Source organism: Microcaecilia unicolor, chromosome 13 (assembly GCF_901765095.1).
Source record: "Microcaecilia unicolor chromosome 13, aMicUni1.1, whole genome shotgun sequence".
Lineage (NCBI taxonomy): Eukaryota > Metazoa > Chordata > Amphibia > Gymnophiona > Siphonopidae > Microcaecilia > Microcaecilia unicolor.
In genome coordinates, this window is record NC_044043.1 from 59,841,847 (window position 1) to 59,865,401 (window position 23,555).

The following is a 23,555-nucleotide window of genomic DNA, read 5'->3' on the forward strand; positions in this document are numbered from 1 at the left end:
ATATCTGCAATGAACATTCATGAGATTGATTTGACCGCACTGCTTCCTACATGCAAGTTTCTCTCATGCAAATTCAATGTGGATATCAAGAAAACCTAACTGGTTGGAGGTTTTCTCCTCCCCCCCCCCAATCCTCAAATCAGCTCCCGGACAATTCCGCCACGCGGGGGAAGTGAATAGGTCAAAATGAATATCTCTGAAGTGCGGTGTCAGTGTTGTCAGACAAACCAGATGCTCAACAATCTGATAGTCTGCTCTGCACTTCCTCAAGCCCAAGTCTGCCAGCCCGTCCGTCTCTGGCTGGTATCTCTCTGGGTCTCTCACTACTCGGTTTGGCATCTCTAGACTTTCTCAACACCCCCATCACATATTCTCCTCCCCCACCCCTTCTTTATTGCCTTTTAGACAACTATGTACAATGCTCCTCGCTTCAAGACTGTTGTTCATTGTCTTACCTGTATATTGAAAATCAATAAAAAAAAAATACTAGACAAAGAAAGAACTTGTTTTTGAAGTCGCCTGCAACCAGCCCGAGGATCTCCTGATTGGTCTCAACGTTTTGACGTCATTGGTAATAACCTCCTTCCTTGTCCTGCCCCCTCTAACAAATTTCTTCTTCCTCTCTCCGCATTCGCCCTGCAAGAAACGAGAAATTACGTACATCGGGTCGTCGGAGGAGGCGGGGCGTTGGAAAGCGTTGAATTTGAAGGTAGGAGGAGGAGAGGACGCGGGGAATTTGAAAATGAGGGAGAGAGAGACGTCGGATTGTGGCGGGGGCTGGGAGGGAAAGACGCTGGATTAAGAATGTGGAGATTTGATGGACTGGAGAATGCAAGAGAGGGCTCGCTGATAGACCGTGGGAGGGTTCTTGGTCCTTGAATGCGTGTGAAGAGTTGTTCTCGGCGGGTAAAGGCAGTCAAGTACGTGCGATTTTGTATCCCTGTGTGTAGTTTTGACTTCACGTCGTCGGGACGGTGTAAAAGCCAGATCTCCGGGATCTTCCGGATCTACAAATGAACTTTAGACTGGAGCGCGTCTTTGTTTTGACGGCCGCTGCTGCTTACAGTACACTGCAGCGATCACCAGCCACAGCCCAGCACTGCGGCGATTCTCTATTCTCCTCTTTTCGTGGCGAATCTTCAAGGAGGTTAACCAAGGAGGTGTAATAGCCTGGAGTGGAAGGGAGCTTACCTAGTCCACTGACACTGTAAGTTACGAAGACATTTGATTAATCTCTGTTTCCACTCTCCCCGCGCAGCCGTCATTGCCGTTCACTCAACACACAGCAAGCAAAACCTGTGAGCTGCTGCATCCACGTTGTTCTTTATTGTCGGTCCATCTGTAACAAGTACTGTCTAACACTGTTTTTGTTGGATAGAGCATAGGCGCCCGGTATAAGAGGCTTGGACAGGCTAAGCCTCCCCTGCAGTGCTCTGAGAGGTTTAAATTGTTGATTCCATATCATCAAGCTGATCAATCCATAGACTGGTGGGTTGTGTCCATCTACCAGCAGGTGGAGATAGAGAGCAAACTTTTGCCTCCCTATATGTGGTCATGTGCTGCCGGAAACTCCTCAGTATGTTCTCTATCTCAGCAGGTGGTGGTCACACACAGCAGCAGCTCTGGCTAGGCCTCCAAGCCTAATTTTTAGGTTTTGTTGAGTGCCTGGGGTTGAGGGCTCTTTTGAGCAAGTGCAAACCTGGTGGTGCCAGGTCCCTCCTTTTCTCCCCCCTCCCGCTGGCTCCGTTTAAAAAAAAAAAAAAATTTTTAAACGTCCTTAAAGGCGTTTATTTCGACATTTATTTAAACGTTCATTGCAGCTACTCACTGGGACACCAGTTCGTTACAGCTCGGAGCGGACAGCAGGTAATTTTTACCTTTTTATAGCGGGCAGGGGGTTCCCCGATTCTTCTCCTCGTGGCATATGGCGTCGGAGGGCGAGGGCGCAAAGGGTCGCTCCCTGGATCGCTTGAGCGCTTCTAGAGGGGATGCGGGGGTCTTACAGCCTGATTCGCCCTTGTTGGGTGACAGTTTCGTGACCGATGAATGTCCCGGTCCTTCCTCCGGCGTGGCGGTTTTTCCCGCCATAAGCGCCCATCCCCCGCTCCTCGCCTCCGCCATCTTGGCCGGCCACGCGGCTCGGACGGCTTCTTCGTGGGCCGCCCTTGAGGTTGGAGACATTAATGCCATGAATGCCCTTAATTTGGGCGAGGGCACAAAAGCGGCTAAAGTTAAGCGCCGCTCTTCCCGCGCGGCTCCTTCGCGGAGTGTCGCGCCGGACGCCATTTTGGATGCGCAGCATGTCTCTCCCCCGCTCTTGCGAGCGCCGGTTGAGGGTGCGTCTAGGGCTGTTGCCCAGGCTGCGGAAGTGCACAGTCTGGGGGGTTTCTCCCCCGTGTTTGTTTTGCTGCTGCATCAGGCTTTCCTCATGCAAAACGCTGCCCCTGCTCCCTCGTCTGGTAAAGAGGTTGAGGTTCCCAGAGGTAAACGCCCTCGGGTTGATTCCCAGGCCTTGGAGGACTTTGTCTCCTCCGATGTAGATGAGGGCAGCGTGTCTGAGGTCTCCCAACGGTCCTTTGCGGATTCCTTGGAGGAGACGGATCCCCGCTCGGATGGAGCGGATGACCCCTCTGCAGCGGCTCTTTAGCTCAGAGGTTTTGCCCAACCTGTTAGTGCAGGCCATGGGCATTTTGAAGATTTCCTCTCCGGAGGACGTCTCTCCCTCAGCCCCTGTTGGCTCTGCCATTATGCTGGGGACGAAGCGCCCGCCTAGAACCTTCCACATGCATGATGCCATGCACTCCTTAATTTCGGCTCAATGGGATGTCCCGGAAGCGAGCCTTAAAGTGGCTAGGGCTATGTCCCGCCGCTATCCTTTGCCTGAAGGTGAACGTGAGGCCTTTCTGTGGCCTACCGTGGATTCTTTAATCACTGCGGTGACTAAGAAAACGGCGTTACCAGTGGAAGGTGGCACGGCCCTAAAGGATGCCCAAGACAGAGGATTGGAGGCGGCCTTAAGGTCGTCCTTTGAGGCGGCTGCTTTAAGTTTGCAGGCCTCAGTTTGCGGCTCCTATGTGGCCAGGGCGTGCCTGACTATGGTGCAGCGGGCTTCCCCCTCGGATCATTCCTTGAGGGCTGTTTGGCCGGCCCTGGAATCGGGCTTAGCCTATTTGGCAGACTTGCTGTATGATGTCTTGAGAGCCTCAGCTAAAGGCATGGCTCAGACAATCTCTGCGCGGCGGTGGCTTTGGCTGAAACATTGGTCTGCTGACCATGCCTCTAAATCCCGCCTGGCTAGATTGCCTTTTAAAGGCAAGCTGCTCTTTGGGGTCGAGCTGGACAAAATCGTGACCGATCTCGGCACGTCTAAGGGCAAGAAGTTACCAGAGGTCAGGGCTCGGGCTAGTACTCGCCCTGGTACCTCCAGAGGACGGGCTCAGGAAGCCCGTCGGTACCGCCCGGGCAGGTCGGGCTCCTCTGCCCTCTCTTCCTTCAAGAGGAACTTCTCCCCCAAGCAGCATTCCTTTCGCAGAGACCGCCGTCCCGGAGGTGCTCCCTCCGGTCCTCCCCCAGGGTCTCGTACCCAATGACGGGGCCTTGGTCCACGCCTCAGTGCAGATTGGAGGACGGCTGTCCTCGTTTATGGGCGAGTGGACCACAATAACTTCAGACGCTTGAGTGCTGGAAGTCATCAGAGACGGCTACAAGCTAGAGTTCTGCCGACCCTTAAAAGACGGGTTTGTACTCTCTCCCTGCAAGTCTCCGGTCAAAGCTGTGGCAGTGCAGCAGACCTTGGACAATCTGTTCCGCCTGGGGGCGGTCGTTCCGGTGCCAGAGAATCAGCCTGGCAAGGGACGTTACTCCTTTTTCTTTGTGATTCCAAAGAAAGGAGGTTCTGTACGGCCTATCCTCGACCTCAAGGGGTCCATTGGGCCTTGAAAGTTCGGCACTTTCGCATGGAGACCCTCCGCTCTGTTATAGCGGCAGTGAAGGCAGGAGAGTTCCTGGCATCCTTGGACTTCAAGGACGCGTACTTGCATATTCCCATCTGGCCTCCTCATCAACGCTTTTTGCGTTTTGCAGTACTGGTCGACACTTCCAGTTCAGAGCCCTCCCGTTCGGGTTGGCTACTGCTCCGCGGACCTTCTCCAAAATAATGGTGGTCATCGCGGCCTTCCTGTGGAAGGAAGGAGTTCAAGTCCATTCTTATCTGGACGACTGGTTGATCCAAGCCCCTCTTATGCAGAGTGCGGCAAAGCTGTGAACCGGGTGGTTGCTCTTTCGAGCTCCCTGAGGTGGATCATCAACTGGGAGAAAAGCCAGCTGCGCCCGACTCAGTCCCTGGAGCATCTGGGAGTTCGATTCGACACCCAAGTGGGCAGAGTGTTCCTGCCAGACAATTGGATTGTCAAGCTTCAGGCTCAGGTGGACTAGTTCCTAGTAGCCTCTCCTATTCGGACTTGGGACTATGTGCAGCTGTTGGGCTCTATGTCGGCCACGATGGATGTAGTGCCCTGGGCCAGGGCTCATATGAGACCACTTCGACAATCTCTGCTGCTGCGCTGGACTCCGATGTCGGAGGATTATGCTGTGCGCCTTCCCTTGGACCCAGCAGTGCGCAAGGCGCTGAGCTGGTGGACACAGACAGACAAGTTGTCTGCAGGAATGCCTCTGGTGACCCCGGAGTGGATTGTCGTCACGACGGACGCCTCTTTGTCGGGCTGGGGAGCCCTCTTCTTGGGAAGGACAGCGCAGGGGCTCTGGTCTCCTGCAGAGGCAAAGTGGTCTATCAACCTCCTGGAACTCAAAGCCATTCGGTTGGCGTTTTTGGAGTTCATCCCGGTACTGGCGTTGAAGCCAGTACGGGTCCTGTTGGACAATGCCACGGCTGTGGTCTATGTCAACCGCCAGGGAGGTACCAAGAGCGCCCCTCTAGCCAAGGCAGCCGTGAATCTATGCCAGTGGGCGGTAGCGAGCCTGGAGCAGCTGTCAGCAGCCCACATTGCCGGAGTCATGAATGTCAAGGCGGATTTTCTCAGTCGACATACCTTGGATCCCGGAGAGTGGCAGTTATCGGCTCAGGCGTTCTTGGATATCACGAAGCGCTGGGGCCAGCCGAGCCTAGATCTATTGGCGTCATCAGCCAGTTGCCAAGTGCCGCGTTTTTTCAGCAGAGGACGGGACCCTCGATCTCTGGGAGTCGATGCTCTCCTCTAACAGTGGCCAACACAAGAGCTTCTCTATGTGTTCCCGCCCTGGCCCATGTTGGGCAGGGTGCTAGACCGATTGGCAAAGCATCCGGGCTGGATAATCCTGGTGGGGCTGCCAGTGGAGCAGGGTCTGTTACATCAGAGTCCCGTGGTGATGGAGGATCCCTCCCCCTTTGGGCTTACGGCCTGGCTATTGAGCGGCAGCGTCTGAGGAAGAAGGACTTCTCAGACAAGGTCATCGCCACTATGCTGAGAGCGAGGAAGCGCTCTACTTTTACTGCTTACGCCAGGGTTTGGTGTACCTTTGCAGCGTGGCGAAGCAGGCTCATTTTCTTCATTCACTGCTCCAATTTCTTCAGTGTTGGCATTCCTGCAAGAAGGTCTGGAGAAAGGCCTGTCGCTCAGTTCCCTTTAAGTCCAGGCAGCGGCCCTGGCTTGCTTCAGGGACCGCCTGAAGGGTGCTTCCCTGGCTTCGTAGCCAGATGTGGTGCGTTTTCTCAAGGGAGTTAAGCACCTGCGCCCTCCTCTGCACTCAATGGTGCCTGCGTGGAATTTTAACCTGGTGCTCAGAGCATTACAGAAGCCGCCTTTTGAACCCTTGTTGAGGGCATCTCTGAAAGACCTGACATTGAAAGCAGTCTTTTTGGTGGCTATCCTTCAGCCAGAAGAGTTTCCGAGCTCCAGGCACTCTCATGTCGAGAGTCTTTTCTACAGTTCACTGAGGCAGGAGTGACTATTCGCACAGTGCCTTCCTTCCTGCCCAAGATTGTTTCTCGCTTCCATGTGAATCAGCAGCTCTGTCTCCCTTCCTTTCGTAGGGAGGACTACCCAGAGGAGTACTCTGCTCTTAAATATCTGGATGTGAGACGAGTCATCATCAGATACTTGGAAGTGACCAATGATTTCCGGAAATCGGATCATCTGTTTGTCCTGTTGGCAGGTCCTCGTAAGGGTCTGCAGGCTGCTAAGCCTCCAGTGGCAAGATGGGTCAAGGAAGTCATTGCCGCGGCTTATGTGGCCGCGGGGAAGGTGCCGCCTATCCAGCTGAAGGCTCACTCCACTAGAGCTCAGGCGGCCTCGATGGCAGAGGCCGGGTCCGTCTCCTTGGAAGAGATATGCAAGGCGGCAACTTGGGCATCGGCCCATACATTCTCCAAGCATTACCGCTTGACTGTGGCGGCACGGGCGGAGGCCCGGTGTGGAGCTTCAGTGTTGAGTTCAGGGATTTCTATGTCCCGCCCTGGGTGAGTACTGCTTCGGTACATCCCACCAGTCTATGGATTGATCAGCTTGATGATATGGAAGGTAAAATTATGTATAATCATACCTGATAATTTTCTTTCCATTAATCATAGCTGATCAATCCATAGCCCCGCCCAGATATCTGTATGGTTTCTATTCTGGTTGCATTTCAGGTTCAAGTTTAGTCTTCAGTTACTTCAGGAAGACTTCGGGTTCAAGTTTTTTCACTTGGATTCTTCAAGAGTTGAGACGAGTTTGTGTTACAGTGAGCTGCTGCATTCCTCTCCCCTCCGTTTTACGGGGCTGGATTGAGACATAAATTCTGCCGGCACTCCCTCCCGCTTCGTGCGGTTGTAGGGCAGTTTTGTACCCCTCCCGCTTCGGCGGTGCTAGGGTCAGTCAGCTCCTCCCGCGGTTGCGGTTGCAGGATAAGCCAGATCCCCCCGCATCGGCGGGTGTGGTGTCCCTCCCCCGCTCCACGGGGATGAGCTGGACGGATTCCCCTCCCCCACTTGTGTGGGGATGAGCTGGGTTAATTCCCCTCCCCCGTTTCGGCGGTGGTGAGCTGGGCAGAGTGTCCCTTTGTGGGTGTAATTCTCTAAGTGCTGAGTCCTGCAGATGGAGCTTTGATATCGACATACTGAGGAGTTTCCGGCAGCACATGACCACATATAGGGAGGCAAAAGTTTGCTCTCTATCTCCACCTGCTGGTAGATGGACACAACCCACCAGTCTATGGATTGATCAGCTATGATTAATGGAAAGAAAATTATCAGGTATGATTATACATAATTTTACCTTTACCTCTATCCTCACAGCAGGAGATGCAGTGAAAGCCCTCTAGCCTTGTGTAACCAATTGTAGAAATTGGTTTATAGTTTGTTTACCTTACTGCTGGGGGAGGGGGGGGGGTTGGCTGGAGGTGTCCTGGGTTGCCAGGGAGATATTTAAGGAGGATGACTTCCTGACCTGCACTGAGGACAGATAGCAGCAGAATCGGATACTGGACCAGCATGATCAGAAAGTCACCAGACAAAGGTAGATCATTTTATTTTAATTTAGGTGTTTGGAATATGTCCACTTTGAAAATTAGGTGCTCAACATTAAAAGTTTATATTTATTTACTTATTTATGGCATTTTATCCCACATTAAACATGAATTAGGGTGTTTTGTGGCTCTACATGAGAATTGTGATGATATGATATCCCTTGTTTCATATTGTTGACTCTCTGCATTTTCCGTATGGGTGTTATATTGGTGTATTAGGTTCTGCCCAGTGTAATATTTATGGTACAGTAAGGTTCTGAGTGTGTTTTTGCACAAAGTTGTGCATAGTGTTTTGCAGTTGAGCGATTGTGCTTAGAATATGCTTTGAGCAACCACTTTATTCTTTGACATCATATGATACATATCTAATATCTACATTTAATAAAAGGTATTAATTGTGACTTTTATTTTTATTTATTTTTTCTGTGTGTTGTCAGACAATTATGGATTTAAGGTCCACCCCTGGCCCCACCCCTAACCCCGCCCCCTTTAGCCTCCCCAAACAGTTGGGCAGTGTCTTTACAAGGTGGAGGAGAAAAGACAAAATTGGATATCACTAAAACAACTTCAAAAATATTGTAGCTATTAGAAAAAACAATTATAAATTCAGTAGTTTGTGCTCATATTTTTCTTCAGTGTTATTCTATACAATTCAGATGGCCAGATTTCAGTGAGAATATTCTGTTTCCTGATGGGTTTATCTTAACTGGTTGTAATCAGCCTTGGGAAGCCTGGAGTTTATAAAGACGATGGAATATATTGAAATTAAATGGAAGTAGAATTAAACTCTCCTTTCATTGGGGCACATGAAATCACATTTTCATCTGTTTTGTAGAAGTTTGCCTTTTAGATACACAAATGGATTATTCTGTTTTGGAACATGTTTCAAGGGCAAGTGATTTTATAACTCCAAATAAAAATATTTTGTTTCATGCAGATCTCTTTTGTTTAAACATAACTAAATGGGCTATAATCCCCAAATGCAGTCCAGTGGTTTTCTTATATTTTGTTCTTGTGATGTCTTATACTGTGCCAAAACTGAAAACTCTTATCTCCTTGAGGATAAATGAGAGGACATGGGATAAGTTTATCTAGTCCACAGGAGACAGTATGACTATAAAGTTGAAGCCGGGCCCCCTACAGCAGCCATCTCCGTTTGTCAAAAACAATAGCAAAGTAGATTTGCATTCTCTCTTGTAAGGGGGGGGGGGGGGGGGGAGAAGATCTAAGAGGAGTTGTGGGAGCTGGGCTGGTGGAATTTTCAAGGGTATGTGAAGGGGGGGAGGGTTATTTTCAAAATATATTTGTCATTACTGCAGAAGCTGCTTTGTTATTTCAAGTGCTGTATTGTGGTTTTCATTGAAGCTCTAGATGCCTGCTTTTTTCTTCATGATGACAATAAAGATAGTCCTCTATAAAAATACTTGCAAAAGTTTTAATGCCTATGTGTGTCATTTGTTTTTAATTTGACAAAAATGTCATTTATTTTAAAGCTTCCCCTATGAACACACAACATAACATTTTAAATCAGCAAAACAGCATTAAAAATTATTGTACCTGCTAGACACAACAGAAACTCTTTGCATATGTCCAAAACTTTCTGGAAGGGCTGCTCACACCTAAATCCACCTGTATTCATTGTCTGAGGGGCAGCATACACCTAGATTCAGCTCTGTTTCTCATCAGAACGGCCACATCCCTTCTGATCGAAAAATACACCAGGATCCTGGTGTATCCATCCCTTCTGATTGAAAATACACCAACCACTTGCCCCTGAAACATGTTCAAAACAGGGAGACGACACTGGGTGCCACATATGATCCACAGGTCTGGAAAAGAATATTTAAACGTTTATTGGCATTTTCAGTAGCTACTCCTTTACTGGAAAATGGGTATAAGATGTTGTATCAATGGTATATGACCCCGAGCCGACTTTTCCGCATTTTTAAAAATGGATCGGCACTCTGCTGGCGTAGGTGCGGGGCAGAGGGTACATTCTGGCATATCTGGTGGGATTGCCCAATGATACAGCAGTTCTGGCAGGACTTACAGTCCAGACTGCAGAGCGGGATGGGGCTGGTGATAAAGTTGGAGGCTGACATATGTCTGTTAAATTTAGTTGCAAAAGAGAGTAAAGGCTCCTGCTCAGCACTTTTACGATATATTGTTACAGCAGCCAGGACTTTAATTGCAAAGTACTGGAAACAACAGACACTGCCCACTGTGGACCAAGTGCTCACTAAGGTGGACTATTGCTGTATGATGGATAAATTGACTGCCATGCGAAGAGGAGGAATGATGAGATTTCTTAAAACCTGGTCCACTTATGTAGAGTGGCGAGGGCTTACAGAATGAGGAGTATATTGGGTGATCTTGGTGGCAAAACAATGTGTAACCTTTTGATGATGTGTTCCTGAGAGGGGGGGGAGGGGGGAGTTCAGGGGGGTTTAAGGTTTTTTTTTTTTTTTTTTATTTGTACTGGTACTGCATAATGTATGGCATACACTGTCAATACGCGTTAATGTATGCTCTGAAAATTGTTAACTTTAATAAAAAGATAAATAAAAAAAAAAAGAAACATGTTCAAAACAGAATAATCCATTTGTCTTATCTAAAATGTAAACTTCTACAAAACAGATGAATATGTGATTCCATGTGCCCCAATGAAAGGAGAGTTTAATTCTACTTCCATTTAATTTCAATATATTCCATCGTCTTTATAAACACCAGGTTTCCCAAAGCAGATTACTATAACAGTTAAGATGAACCTATAAGGAAACAGGATATTCTCACAATCTCACTGAAATCTGGCCATCTGAATTGTATAGAATAACAGTGAAGAAAAATGAGCACAAACTACAGACTTATCATTGCTGTTTCTACTAGCTACAATAATTTTTGAAGTTGTTTTAGTGATATTCAATTATGTCTTTTCTCTCCCACCTTGCAAAGCACTGCCTATCCAACAAAAACTGTATTAGACTTGTTACAGATGGACAAACAATAAAGAACGACAACTTGGATGCAGCAGCTCATAGGTTTGCTTGCTGTGTTTTGAGTGAACGCCAATTACGGCTGTGCGGGGCAGTGGAAACAGATTAATCAAATGACTTCCTTGCTTTCAGTGGACTAGGTAGGCTTACTTCCACTCCAGTCTATTAAACCTCCTTGCAGATTCGCCAAGAAAGAGAATAGAGAACTGCAGCGCTGGGTTATGGCTAGTGATCGCTGCATACTGTAAGCAGCGGTGGCCGTCAAAACAAAGACGCGTTCCTTCTGTCACTAAACTTTTATTACCCTGAGAACGCTAGTTCCCGCTAAGTCACGCCCCCTGTGATGTAATGTTACTGTCGCACGACAGGGGTTTCACAACTTTGAAGGAGGACAAGATTGCTACGCAGATATGAGGATCTGGGAGAATAATCTTCAGCGCTGAATGCATCAACAGTCTTTTAAAAACAATTTTTTTTTGGTGGATATGTAAAATGCCCCTATCTAAACGACTGGACAAAGAAAAAAATGAACTTTTAAAGGTGTTTTTAATTGAATCCGGGAGGATCCCGCTATATCCGTCTTTTACCTTTTGCCCACATCTATCTAAAAAAAACAAAACAAGGAATGTGAGATTCCTCAATTCATACACTAAATTCCACCTCCCCTGGTGTTTATTTTATAAATATGTGACTCAAACAAAGCTAGTCCCATTCAGTCTAACGCCCCCTTGTTTGTAGCGTTCCGCTGCTGTAAGGAAATGTCATTTATTAAGAGAGAACACGCTGGGATCCTGAAAATTTTATATTTTCATCATACAGACACATATTGGAAACTATAAGTAACATCTAATACTGGGATGTGTTTGCTTATTATAGGAGTTGTTTGGGTCATATATTTAAAGTATTTTACAGAGCAGTGCAAACAGACCATCACAAAACATTCTGTCTGATGTTAAAAAGAGAAAAGGGCACAACTGTGTATCTGTTGACTAGGAAAGGCAGATGAAAAGAAACACCTTGTTTTCAGCTGTGTAATAAAAGGAAATAAAATGAATGAATTTATCTGACCATGGTAGAGGGGAATTCTAAATAGTTAGTAGACAATAATTTACTTTTCAAAAGACTTCTGGGTTTGAGTTTCACTGAATCTGAGCCCAAGTATATTTAGCAGAAGAGTGAATATCCCTCAGCAACTTTGGCTGACTTGCATGACATATGCTGAGTTGTGCTTGTGCTGCATGAACAAAATTTCTTTGAGAGTCCTTGCTCAGCCCCACCCCCCCCTTATCCCCATGGTGCACTATCATCTTGCCTTGGTTCCCCCACCAACCACCCATCCCTCCCAATGGTGCTTAGTCCTACCACCACCAGCACATGGTGCACAGTCGCCTAGCCCTGCCTCCTGCTATGCATGGTGTTCACTTTATTTTTCTTTCCTGCTGAAATCGCACTGCAAGAAGAGAGAGTTGGCGGCTGCTTCCTTCCCCTGTGCCTGCCTAGAGAGCTGACTGTTTATATGAGACACCTGAGGCTATACAGAGACCCACTGCAGTTGGTTTTAGGCAGACACAGGAGGAGGAAGCAACCCAATATGCAACCATTCACTCTCTGCTTTTGCAGTGTGATTCCAGCGGGGGGAGGGGGAGAGGGTGAACTGTGCAGCTTGGGTCTCTACTGAATTTTCACTGGAGTCTGGAGGGGGTGCATATGCTTGAGATGGATTTGCATACACTATCTCCATTGTATGCAAATCTCTTTCATGCATATTCATTGTGGATATCCTGAAAACCTGACTGGCAAGAGAGTACCCCAGGACTGACTTCAGAAATGCTGGTCTTACTGGGTAAGTCACTTAACCCTCCATTGCCCCAGGTACAAAACCTGTATATAATATGTAAACCTCTGATTGTAACCACAGAAAGGCGGTTTATCAAGTCCCATCCCCTTTTCTCTTTCCCAAGGTCTAGCTTTTCAAGCCTTTTTACTATTGGTTGCAGACAAGGCACTTCTTGTACTATTGCACAATGCAACAGCAGTGGCTTACACAAACAGATAAGGAGGCACAAGAGGTCAGCCTTTGGCAGAAGAGGCCGCAACCCTTCTAGGTTGGACAGAAAACCACCTAGGAGATATGTCAGCTGCGCATGTGGCTGGAGTGGAGAATGAGCCAGCACGAAATAGAAAAAAGATGCGAATCGCCAATGGCAATGTTGAGAAAAATAATTTAGTCACCACATTAGTTAAAATAAGCCTGACACAGCCGCATTTCGCCCTCCTAAAGGGCTGTGTCAGAGGCTAGCATATAACAACTGTAAAAATACATATATGTATAAATAAATCATACCAGAACAGCGTACTAAAAAATAAACATATTATAAAACATAAATAAACAGATAAATCACACAAATCTATACATACTCCAGTGCTGCAGTAAAACCAATTCCACCTACTGGACTAAAACAACTAAAAACAGTGGCTTAGTGTATGAAATGATGGAGAACCAAAGAAGTATATGGTACAGCATATAAATGAGCAGCATCAGCTGCCGCCCTTGGAATTATACTTTATGGCCGAAAATGGATGTCGTTATTAATCACATGATTAAAAATATATATTTTTCTTTTGTCCTTTCCTACCCCTAAATACTAATTTGTTTTAGCAAGGAAAGAAGTGCACATGCTTAGCAGTACAAAAAGCCTGATGACTTATGAGTATTTAAAACTGACCATAGCATTCCATAGTGGATATCTGTCTTTGAATTTTTCATATTCGCATCCAATCTCATGAATTGTGGTCTTTAAATTGTATATTGATTGTATATATATACCAGTATCGTGATATAGGTAACTATGATTGATTGTTTCTTAGCCCTGATTTGAAGAAAAGTGAAACCTACATTTCCTGATTGAAGGTGGGAGGATGTGGACTGTCAAAGAAGCTGCATTAGATGAAAATGAGCTGGGACCTCTCCAAACAGTGAGTAAATACAGCATCTCAGCTTTGTCTGTGTATGTTTTTCGTAATAGGAAAGACATTGGGTAGGCGAAATGGGTTCTTTGGTCTTTGGTATTATGCTGTTTTTCTATAGAATTTATAGTGTCTTTATTATTATCACCTACAAGAAAATTGCACATGAACCCTTTCTCAACAATTTAATGGTGATTCTTTATTGTCCACCAGACTAGTCCAGATAGACAGGTTTTGCTTTTCAGCAGATGAAGACAGAGAATAAAAACTTGTGGAGCCTTCCCTAAATAGGGCACCAGGTAGACTGCAGCTTTTCAGCATTCTCTTATCTCCAGCAGATGGTAGATGGGCAACTCATGTAGGTGTGATGGATTCTGCAGGCGCTTCTAGGGTCCAGTTGAGCTGGGGGTGGGCTCTCCTAGGTCTCTCTCTGCTGGTCCCTTGGTACTAGGGGTGATATCCTTAGGAGTATGAATCTCTCTTCCTTTACTTGCCTCCTCTCTCTTTCCTTTCGGTGTCTGTGATGAAATAAAAAAATGGAGATGTTTGAGAAGAAGTAGGAGAGAAAGTACTGCACAGGTGAGTGTAGTGACTACACCAGCAACCAACTTGTTGCACACTGGGTGTAGCGTTTTTCTATGGGCTTCAGCTGTGGAGAGAGCCAATCAGCAGTCACATCAGAGTCTGCAAAGTGCTGTTTGTACTACAGGGGAGCTCAATCACAGCACTTGCCTTCCAGAGCCACTCAGAGGAAGCTTCTATGGGTACCCCTTGCACAGAGTGAATCAGTTTTGAGCCTGACAGGGGTGAGCCATTTGTTTGAGGAGCCGAAAGGAGAGTGACTGCACATGATCAACATGGAAGCAGTTGCCTTTTTAGCAGCAGAAAGCTGCATGTGTTAGATGGCTTTGAACCTCCTGCTTTGGCTCCGGAGGGGGCTTATGGAGGCTTGGCTCTCCAATGAAGTACTTCGTCTTAAGAACATAAGAATAGATATATACAGGGTCATCAGCCTAGTATCCTGCTTCCAGCAATGGCCAATTCAGGCCACAAGTATGTGGCAGAATCCCAGAGTCCCAAAGAGTATCTGTTACCATATCCCCCAGAAATTAGTTCCAGAGCTTAACTATTTGTTGAGTGAAAAAATATTTTCTCTTCATTTTAAAAGTATTACCATGAAACTTCATTATTCATGTTTACTTGCCACTGTAAATTCTTATCTGAGCTCTTGCCATGGAAAATCTCTGAATAACAAATATCAACTGTCACCCAAAAAAAAATAATGGAATGAATGTATATGTTGTAATATTCACACCTATTGAGTTCTTTTCACCAACATTTTCCTTATCCAAGGAAAGTTACAAACTCCCAATAGGTTCTTCATCCTTTTTTAACAGAAAGTGACCGTGTAGCATTTCCTCCTCCTCAACAGAAGGCACTAGAGAGCCTGAACTCTTCCACAAGAAAAAAAATTCATAGGAAAGTTTTTGTTTCAAGTGCTTTATTTCTCTTTCAAAATCAATCTACAAGACTCCCCTTTAATTCAGGGTGAATAATCATAACACATTTGTTATTTTGTCCAACATCCCCTCCTCTGAGGTTTTCCTGATAATGTCACATCTGATACCCTCCTTATGCTACCTGGCACTCTTTCTGGGGAGTACCACTTGACAAACAGTTTGCACAAGATATGCAAATTAACCACTTAGAAGGCAAATCTTCTCTTACAGGCTATAGTATACTTTAATTATTCTGAAGGGGTAGTTTTGCACCAAACACTTTAGTAAGTACTCTTGAACTTGAGCCCTCCACTTATGTAAATTAACTATTCTAAGTGCAAATACCTGACTCTTCTTCTCCCTTTCCCTCCCTAAGTTCCTCCCAATTGTACCTACCGTACATGTACCTCATTCTACCACAATATCACTTTGTATTCATTCATACTATGTATTTGTTCAGACCAGAATCAGCTAACACCGTTAACGGTTATATGTAAGCCACATTGAGCCTGCAAAAAGGTAGGAAAATGTGGGATACAAATGTAACAAATAATAATAATCCACTTCAATTAGCTTCTGCTAACCATTCTGTAGGGGTTCTTCTTCTTTCAACAAACAATTCATTATAGTGAGAGATGAGTCTTGGATAAAAACAGCCATCAACCCTTGGACAGGATTTTGCTTCACCTCCAACTTTTGCCTGTCCTCCACCCCCGGCTGTTAACATCAGAGTCTTACTTCAAGGCTCACAGTGTTCCTTATACTTCTCATTATTCTATATTTCAGGTAAGACCTTGTCTGTCTTTAGAGATCCTTTCCTTTGGTATCTAGTCATTAGTTACTTGGAATCCTTCATGCTTCTTAGAGGGATCCTTCTGCTCTCTTCTTGGGGATAAGCCCATTTTTAAAGGGCTGCTTCCTACCAACCCCATCCTTCCTGGGTTTCTCCTATATTCTGGAAAAGATACAGAACTTTATCCAATGGGCTTACCTTCTGAAGGGAGCTATTCCCACCTTCTGCCATGGGCCCTCCCTTTTCTACTTAGTACAGGGTTAACCTCTGCCCCCTCCCCCCCAGCTCTCTGTGTCAGGGCGATCGTTGAGGCAGGGCTCCCTTTAGTGGCCTCTATAAAATAACACAAGTGCCTCCACCATTAGAATGCCCTCTAGTGGTCACTACCCATGTAAGCAGGCTGCTTCTACTCCTGAGCGTCTTCTAGTGGCTCCCTTCAGGTCATTACAGCTGTCTTCCACCCTAAGAGCTCCCTCTGGTGGCTGGATCCTGTTGACGCATGTCCTATATTTATCACAATATATAATCCATTTGGGACAGAAGCTTCAGCATCCTGTCTCTTAGCTGTAAATAGCTTAGGCTGGGGAGGTCCTTCTCATTTTCAACTTCTAACCTTGCTAGATGTCATATATTTTCCTTGTATGTAATTAGCAGGGTTTTTTTTTTCCCAAATGCAGATGACCTGGATTTTACTTCTCTTTCAGCTGGCCTCTAGACTGACATATGAGTTTTATCTTTAACATCCTTTTACTTTGTAATACTTCAGATTGGATGTTGGATTTCATGCTCTAGCAGACATCTGTTCACTCCAGCTCATTGGTTTTTCTATTCTAGTCTGTCTCTGCATACTGAAGCAAAACTAGTCAGGCCTCTTGTTTATCTCTGTCAACTTAGCCAAGTCAGAGAGGTGAATAGCAACACATGGTTGCTTCTTCATTACAGACATAATATTTATTCTCTCAATTCTACGGAGCATTACTTTCTGATAAGGGTTTATAGGCCCACTCATATTCGGGACTGTCCCATGGTGGTGATGGTAGAGAAGGAAAAATTATCTTACCTGCTAATTTTCTTTTCTTCAGTCCTACCAGACCAGTCCATTGTCCCTCCTTGGCATATCTTTGGGGTGTTTAGCCATTCTACTGCCTTTTTATTTTATTCCAGTGATGTCATCTGGTTTTCTGAGGGTTTCAATCTTGGGTTAGCACGTTAATCTGAAACAACATGTTGCTTTGTCAGTCAAAATGCTGAACCTGTATGCCTCCATGATGCCCTTAAGGAATGAATCACGTGAAACTACTTTGATTCTCTGTCTCCATCTGCTGGTTGAGGACAAAACCCACAGGTTCTGGGTTGGTCTGGTAGGAATAAAGGAAAGAAAATTAGCAGGTAAGATATTTTTCCTTTCTACAGATATGGTGGTGGTAACTTTAGATTCTATTAATTAGTAAAGCATTGGCTTTGACTGAGGAATCCATAGGCTTGTATGAACTTGTACAGATACTTAATTATAACAGAAAGTGTGTGTGTGTGTGTTTGTGTCTGTCTGTCTGTCTGTCTGTCATTAGCCCGAAATAGACTGAAGTTCAATGTGGCTTATAAACAAACAATAAAGTGGTATATCAAATCCCATCCCCTTTCCCTTTTTGTGTTATCTTCTAGCCTCAGCAAAAGTCATCAGGAAGAAATCCACTTCAGGATATCACAGCCCAAGCTGCTACTATCCTAGAGCCAAACATTTTGGCTGCTGCCCAATCTTCTGTATCCAAGCTGTCATCTTTGACTCCATTACTGAACACGGTAAGTTTAGAACCACTCTTAACTGATGCTCTAACCAGTACTATTAGCACGGTACTTCACTTTAACATAACTACAAAACTGCATAACACCCTCCAAGGTGTGCACAAGTCTAGTAAATATGTATGTTTTCTTTTAGTGAAACAATGTTGTGCACTCCTATAAGATTCCATTGCATCATACTACCCCTTCCCCCTTTATCCATAGTTCACCATCTCCTCTTTCCCCCTCCCTTCCCTGCATGTAGTCCAGTGTCTCTCCTTTCCCTCCATGCTCCTCCCCCAGGTGTCCAGCATCTGTAACTTGGGCACCTACATTTATGCAACAAATGCATGTGTAAATTATAGAATACTAGCACTTATGTCTGTCAGTGTTACATCCTGCTTGTCCCTGGAGAACTGTAACGTACTCACTGATGGGTGATGTCCTCCAACTGAGGTCCCAAAAAACAAATGGGCAGGCAATCTACAAAATCCAGGATGGGCAACAAAACAGCAGATCGATTGGCACAAAAAAGAGTCCAAATTTATTCACCACATAAAAATATAAATGCATAAATAATTAAAAGCCCACTGGTATGGCTTTTTTTCACAGCCTTGGCAGTGCTGCACAAGAAGGCTTGCGCTTCTGGCTTTAGCCTATAAAGGAGCTCTTCAGCTTCCCTTGGGCTACAGAGGAAGAGCTCACCACTCAATACCCTTTCCAGCCCACATACGAGACCATCTCAGTCCTTGGTCAGCTTTCATCTGCTCTTTCATTGCCATGTTTCTGATCATTAAGAAGGTAATTTTATAGCAAGATAGGGTGCATAAATGCATATGATGTGCCTGTTTTATAAAGGTGAGACAGGCTAATAAAATTCTCAAAATATTAACATGGACCTCAGCAGTGTCACTTAGATCTGTCTTCATTGCTCCAAGATTTACACACCCACCTTGTCGCTGGTCCTGTATTTTAAGATAGCTTTATCAAAAACATCTGTTCAAAATTTCTTTACTTTAGGAGCTTAAATTATTGAAATATTGAAAAATTCTAACAAGATAAATACTCATTTTTAAATGCTTGGGAAAAACCCCCAAATTTCAAACAATTACAAAAAAAAGTTTTAAGAGAGAGAGTTTAAAGCTGTACAAGCATAACATGCTGACTACGCCATCCTGACTGGTAACTAATACACCTTCCAAGATGGCCACAGTGTTCTTTTCACCCCTTTTAACCAAAATCTAGAAAATCATCTGACTCAAAGAAGCCAGTGAGCAGAACCCACAAGTTAAACCAAAGTCATCCACTTTATTTCCACATTTAAGCCATCTAAAGCACAACGTTGGATTTTCCAGCTGGGTACTGTATATGTCCCGATGGCTTAAATGTGGAAATAGAGTGGATGGCTTTGGTTTAACCTGTGGGTTCTGTTCACTGGCTTCTTTGAATCGCATGATTTTCTAAATTTTGGTTAGAAGGGGTGAAAAGCATGCTGCGGCCATTTTGAAAGGTGTGTGTGTGTGTTACCAGTCAGGATGTCGTAGTAGGCATGTTATGGTAGTATAGCTTTAAACTGTTTTTCTTAAAAAGTTTTTTTTTTTTTCTGTAATGGTTTGAAATTTGTTATCATTAATGATGTGGTTTTTTGCAGGGTAAGTTCCTTGATACAGCCTTGTGATAAAACATGCTGGACACAATCCCCTGACTGACTAGAAAATTGTTTCTTTTTCAAACATCTAAAGATGAGTATTTATCTTGTTAGAATTTTTCAATAATTTAAGCTCCTAAAGTGAAGAAATCTTTAATGGATGTTTTTGATAAAGCTATCTTAAAATACAGGACCAGCGACAAGGTGGGTGTGTAAATCTTGGAGTAAGGAGTTATGAAGATAGATCTCTAAGTGACACCTCTGAGGTCCATGTTAATATTCTGAGGAGAGTTTTATTATGACTGTCTCATTACTTGTGCTTTAAACTCTCCTGGTATCTATTATCTGCCTATGTTTTATAAAGGTACACACATGTGCCTATTTAAAATTATCTTAGGGCAAGGGTATTCAATGTCGGTTCTCGAGGTTCACAATCCAGTTGGGCTTTCAGGATTTCCACAACGAGTATGTATGAGATCTTACATGCACTTCCTCCATTGTACACAAATAGATCTCTTGCATATTCGTTGTGGAAATCCTGAAAACCTGACTAGGACCTTGAGGACCGACATTGAATACTCCTGTCTTAGGGAACGTAGGCGCACACATTTATACCTGCTCTAAGGCAGGCACAATTGTGTGCATATATATATACAAGTAATAAGTGTACATGCACATATTTTATTTAATATGCCCAAAAGTGCCAGTCCATCCCCTCTGTCTCTATTCTCTGCTCTTGGAAATGCCTACTCATATATCTCATAAAAGCAGGTGTTTCTGTGTGCTTACACCATATGTGCATATGCCTACATGCAATTTCATAAGTAGTTAAACTCATAAAATGCTGTTCTACACACTTGAATCTCTTATAAATTACCCCTTAAAATGGTTGTTTTTTAAATGATGCCTAGTAGGTGGTCAGAGAGAGAGGGGAGGGGGCTGAGGGGCTAAAGGCCATGTTTTTAGCTCCTGTTTATTATTTTCACCATGTAAGGTTCATTTATTTCCTAGTAAGTGCTTAATAAATCTTCTGTGAAATAGCTGCGACTTCGTAAACATGCTTACATCCTATGGTCATTTTACCTGTTATATGGTTTTTCCTAATTTTTGTATTTTTTTTATCAGACTGACTACCAACCTAAAGCGTCATTGAGCAAAACTGAAAAGTTAGAATCTAGGACAGCTGCAGACACTGACTCGTCCATAGTCTATCTTCAGCCCAGCACCTCTCCCACAATATTATTCAGTACTGATCATAACCCAGAAGAGAAACTTAAGTCTGTTCTAGATCAGTTAGCTCTGGAGAATCATGACTTTGAATGCTGTGAAGGCAGGATTTCTCAGCTTTCTGAGTCTATTTCGTGCTTCCAACTGAGTCCATCTGCAGATTTTGCACTGCTCAGAGAACAAGAACAAATAGACATTTCAGCTCTGGATCTGTACAAAACCTTGGTTCCTGAGTCACATGATCTAATGACTTTAACTTCACAAGTAGAATGTGATGGTGGTGAGGTAGCCTGCATGCTAGGGATGCCTGGAGGTAATGAAGTTGGGATAGTTGAAAACACTGAGAATGAGATCAGTGAGACACTTGAGTCTTCTAAAGCAAATGCTTGTAATTTCCTAAATTGCACTGCAGTGCATTGCAACTTGGAAGCATTCAAGAGCATACAACCTCCCTTGGAATGTGACTTATCTTCTGTCTCTTTGACACACATTTCACCCCAGGCCCCTCTTCTCAATGGTAGCACAGATGTTGCTTTTAGTAAAGTCTTGGCAGCAGCACAGTCTGATCCTGTGGTAGGTGAGACTTGTAAGGTAGATACATCTATTCTCTACTCAGCTGATCTGGAAGATGGAGATCTGTTTGTTCATGATGCAACTGAAGAATTAAAAGCATTGCTGGATGTTTCCCAGCTGTGCAAACTGATGGCAAGCTCGCCACAAGTCGCTAAAGGACAGGAAATTGACCATTTTTCTAGAACTGTAAAAGCAGATGGCATTCCATTCACAGAGAGTACATTTCCCCTAGATATAACTTATTCTGAAAGCTGCCTATCAAATACTAAAACGTCTGAACACTCAGCACAGGATACATGGAGTTCTTTGACTGCCAGAGGAGATTTGTCAAAATCTTTCACCTCTAATTTGTTGCACCTGCATGAAGATGGAAGCTTGGGGTATTCTTTAAACAAAGTTGATACTGCTGAGGACAGATGCCCCCAAACAGAGAGTGATAGACAACATCTGTTGCAGTTAAAGGAAAATGACCTTCAAACCAAGACCCCTCACACAGAGAACAGATCTACTTCAAGCTGCAAAGACCAAGAAAATAGAGGAGAAACTGATTTAATTGTGAAAAAAGAGGAATACATCTGCAATTTCATCCTTCCTTCAGGAGATGAGAGCCAGAGTCTAATTTTTTCTGAAGAAGAAAAGAAGGAAAGACTTTCGATTCATATGCCTGCAGAAGCAGACACCTTGACAATGCCCAAGATCAGCAGAAGCATGAGCCCAGTCATTAGCTCCAGTGCAGTGACATGGGTGACCCCCATTATGTTACTGGAAAAGAGCACGAACACTTCAGTAGCGTGTGAGGCTGTGAGGTGTGGCATATTGTCGCCAGTTTCACAGCGATCTAGCAGTACCAGCATAACTCCTGTTACTAGGTCCTGTGCGGTGACATGGGTGACCCCAATAGCCCTACTGGAGAGAAGCATGAACACATCTGGAGACTTCAGCAGGATCATGGGGAAGGGAGAGACATGTGTGAAGGACAGTGCTGCTGAAACTGACTCCCTGCTCTGGAAGTAAGTGCTTTATAAAGCAAACTTTATTGCAAGAAGTACTTTGCTCTCTTCTTTGTAATGTGCCATTTCTGGATGTATTGTAAACTTCCAGTATGGAAGACATGAGATGACATGGGACCTGGGCTGTACTCTGAAACCTGCTCAATCTGAATACATATTGACACATGATATATAAACATAAGTATCCAGGATGTGCTATTGCAATCCAGAATTAAATTGAAATACCAAAGACAACATACAGTAGCTAACTAGAAGATCTAGTGGAAATGTAAGCACGCATGCAGCCAGGCCTGTCTGGTAAGCTATCAGGAGAAAGTAGGCGGTCGGGAGTTCAGGCAATGACCACACTAGTAGGGGATAATATTCAGCCTGTGGTGATCAGCTGTTTAAAAACTGGTGTTTTTCTACTCATTGGGCTGACCACTGTGAGTAGACTTGACCCTGGATATTCAGTTCTGGATCATGTCCAGCTGGGCTCCAGCATTGAATATTTGGATATGTGCAGTTACCCAGAAGATATTCAGACCAGTGCCCAGTTAGGTTATCCAAACATTATCTAACATAAAAACATAAGTGTTGCCATACTGGGACAGACTGAAGGTCCGTCAAGCCTAGCATCCTGTTTCCAACAGTGGCCAATCCAGGTTCTAAGTACCTGGCAAGGTCCCAAAACAGTGCAATACATTTTATGCTGCTTATCCTAGAAATAAGCATTGGATTTTCCCCAAGTCCATCTTAATAATGACTTATAGACTTTTCTTTTAAGAAGCTATCCAAACCTTTTTAAAACCCTACATTCTCTGGCAATGAATTCCAGACTTTAATTACACGTTGAGTGAAGAAATATTTTTTCTGATTTATTTTAAATTTACTACTTTTAGCCTCATTGCATGCCCCCTAGTCTTAGTATTATTGGAAAGAGTAAACAAGCGATTCACGTCCACCCGTTCCACTCCACTCATTATTTTATAGATCTCAATCATATCTCCCCTCAACCGTCTTCAAGTTGAAGAGCCCTAGCCACTTTAGCCTTTCCTCATAAGGAAGTTGTCCCATCCACTTTATAATTTTCGTCGCCCTTCTCTGTACCTTTTCTAATTCCACTATATCTTTTTTTGAGTTGCGTTAACCAGAATTGAGCACAATATTCGAGGTGCGGTCACACCATAGAGCGATACAAAGGCAACATCCTCATTTTTGTTTTCCATTCCTTTCCTAATCATACCTAACTTTCTATTTGCTTTCTTAGCTTCTGCCGCACATTGAGCAGAGGGTTTCAGTGTATATCATTGGTGACACCTAGATCCCTTTCCAGGTCAGTGACTCCTAATGTGGAACCTTGCATCATGTAACTATAGTTCAGGTTCCTCTTTCCCACATGCATCACTTTGCACTTGCTCACATTAAACGTCCTCTGCCATTTGGATTCCCAGTCTCCCAGTCTCGTAAGGTCATCTTGCAATTTTTCACAGTCCTCTTGCTATTTAACAACTTTGAATAACTTTGTGTCATGAGCAGATTTAATTACCTCACTAGTTACTCCCATCTCTAGATCATTTATAAATA

At 44.5% G+C, this 23,555-nt stretch overlaps 1 protein-coding gene and 1 long non-coding RNA gene across 3 annotated transcripts in view; both read left to right on the top strand.

Moving 5' to 3' along the window:
* The first annotated feature begins 793 nt into the window (after positions 1-793).
* LOC115482456 lies at positions 794-20,357 on the top strand. Of its 2 annotated transcripts, none has more exons than XR_003944088.1 (4): positions 794-920; positions 13,362-13,469; positions 17,415-17,552; positions 20,305-20,357. It is a non-coding gene; the product is annotated as an uncharacterized LOC115482456 (long non-coding RNA). The 2 variants fall into 2 exon arrangements; XR_003944089.1 differs by lacking the exon at positions 20,305-20,357 and adding an exon at positions 18,144-18,287.
* A 62-nt stretch (positions 20,358-20,419) lies between these two features.
* SPAG5 (sperm associated antigen 5) overlaps positions 20,420-23,555 on the top strand; it is a 74,291-nt gene continuing 71,155 nt past the window's right edge. Inside the window, exon 1 of the mRNA XM_030222216.1 lies at positions 20,420-21,989. Within this exon, the coding sequence (XP_030078076.1) occupies positions 20,653-21,989 (1,337 nt within the window). The 5' untranslated portion in view covers positions 20,420-20,652. The remainder of the gene's footprint in view (positions 21,990-23,555) is intronic.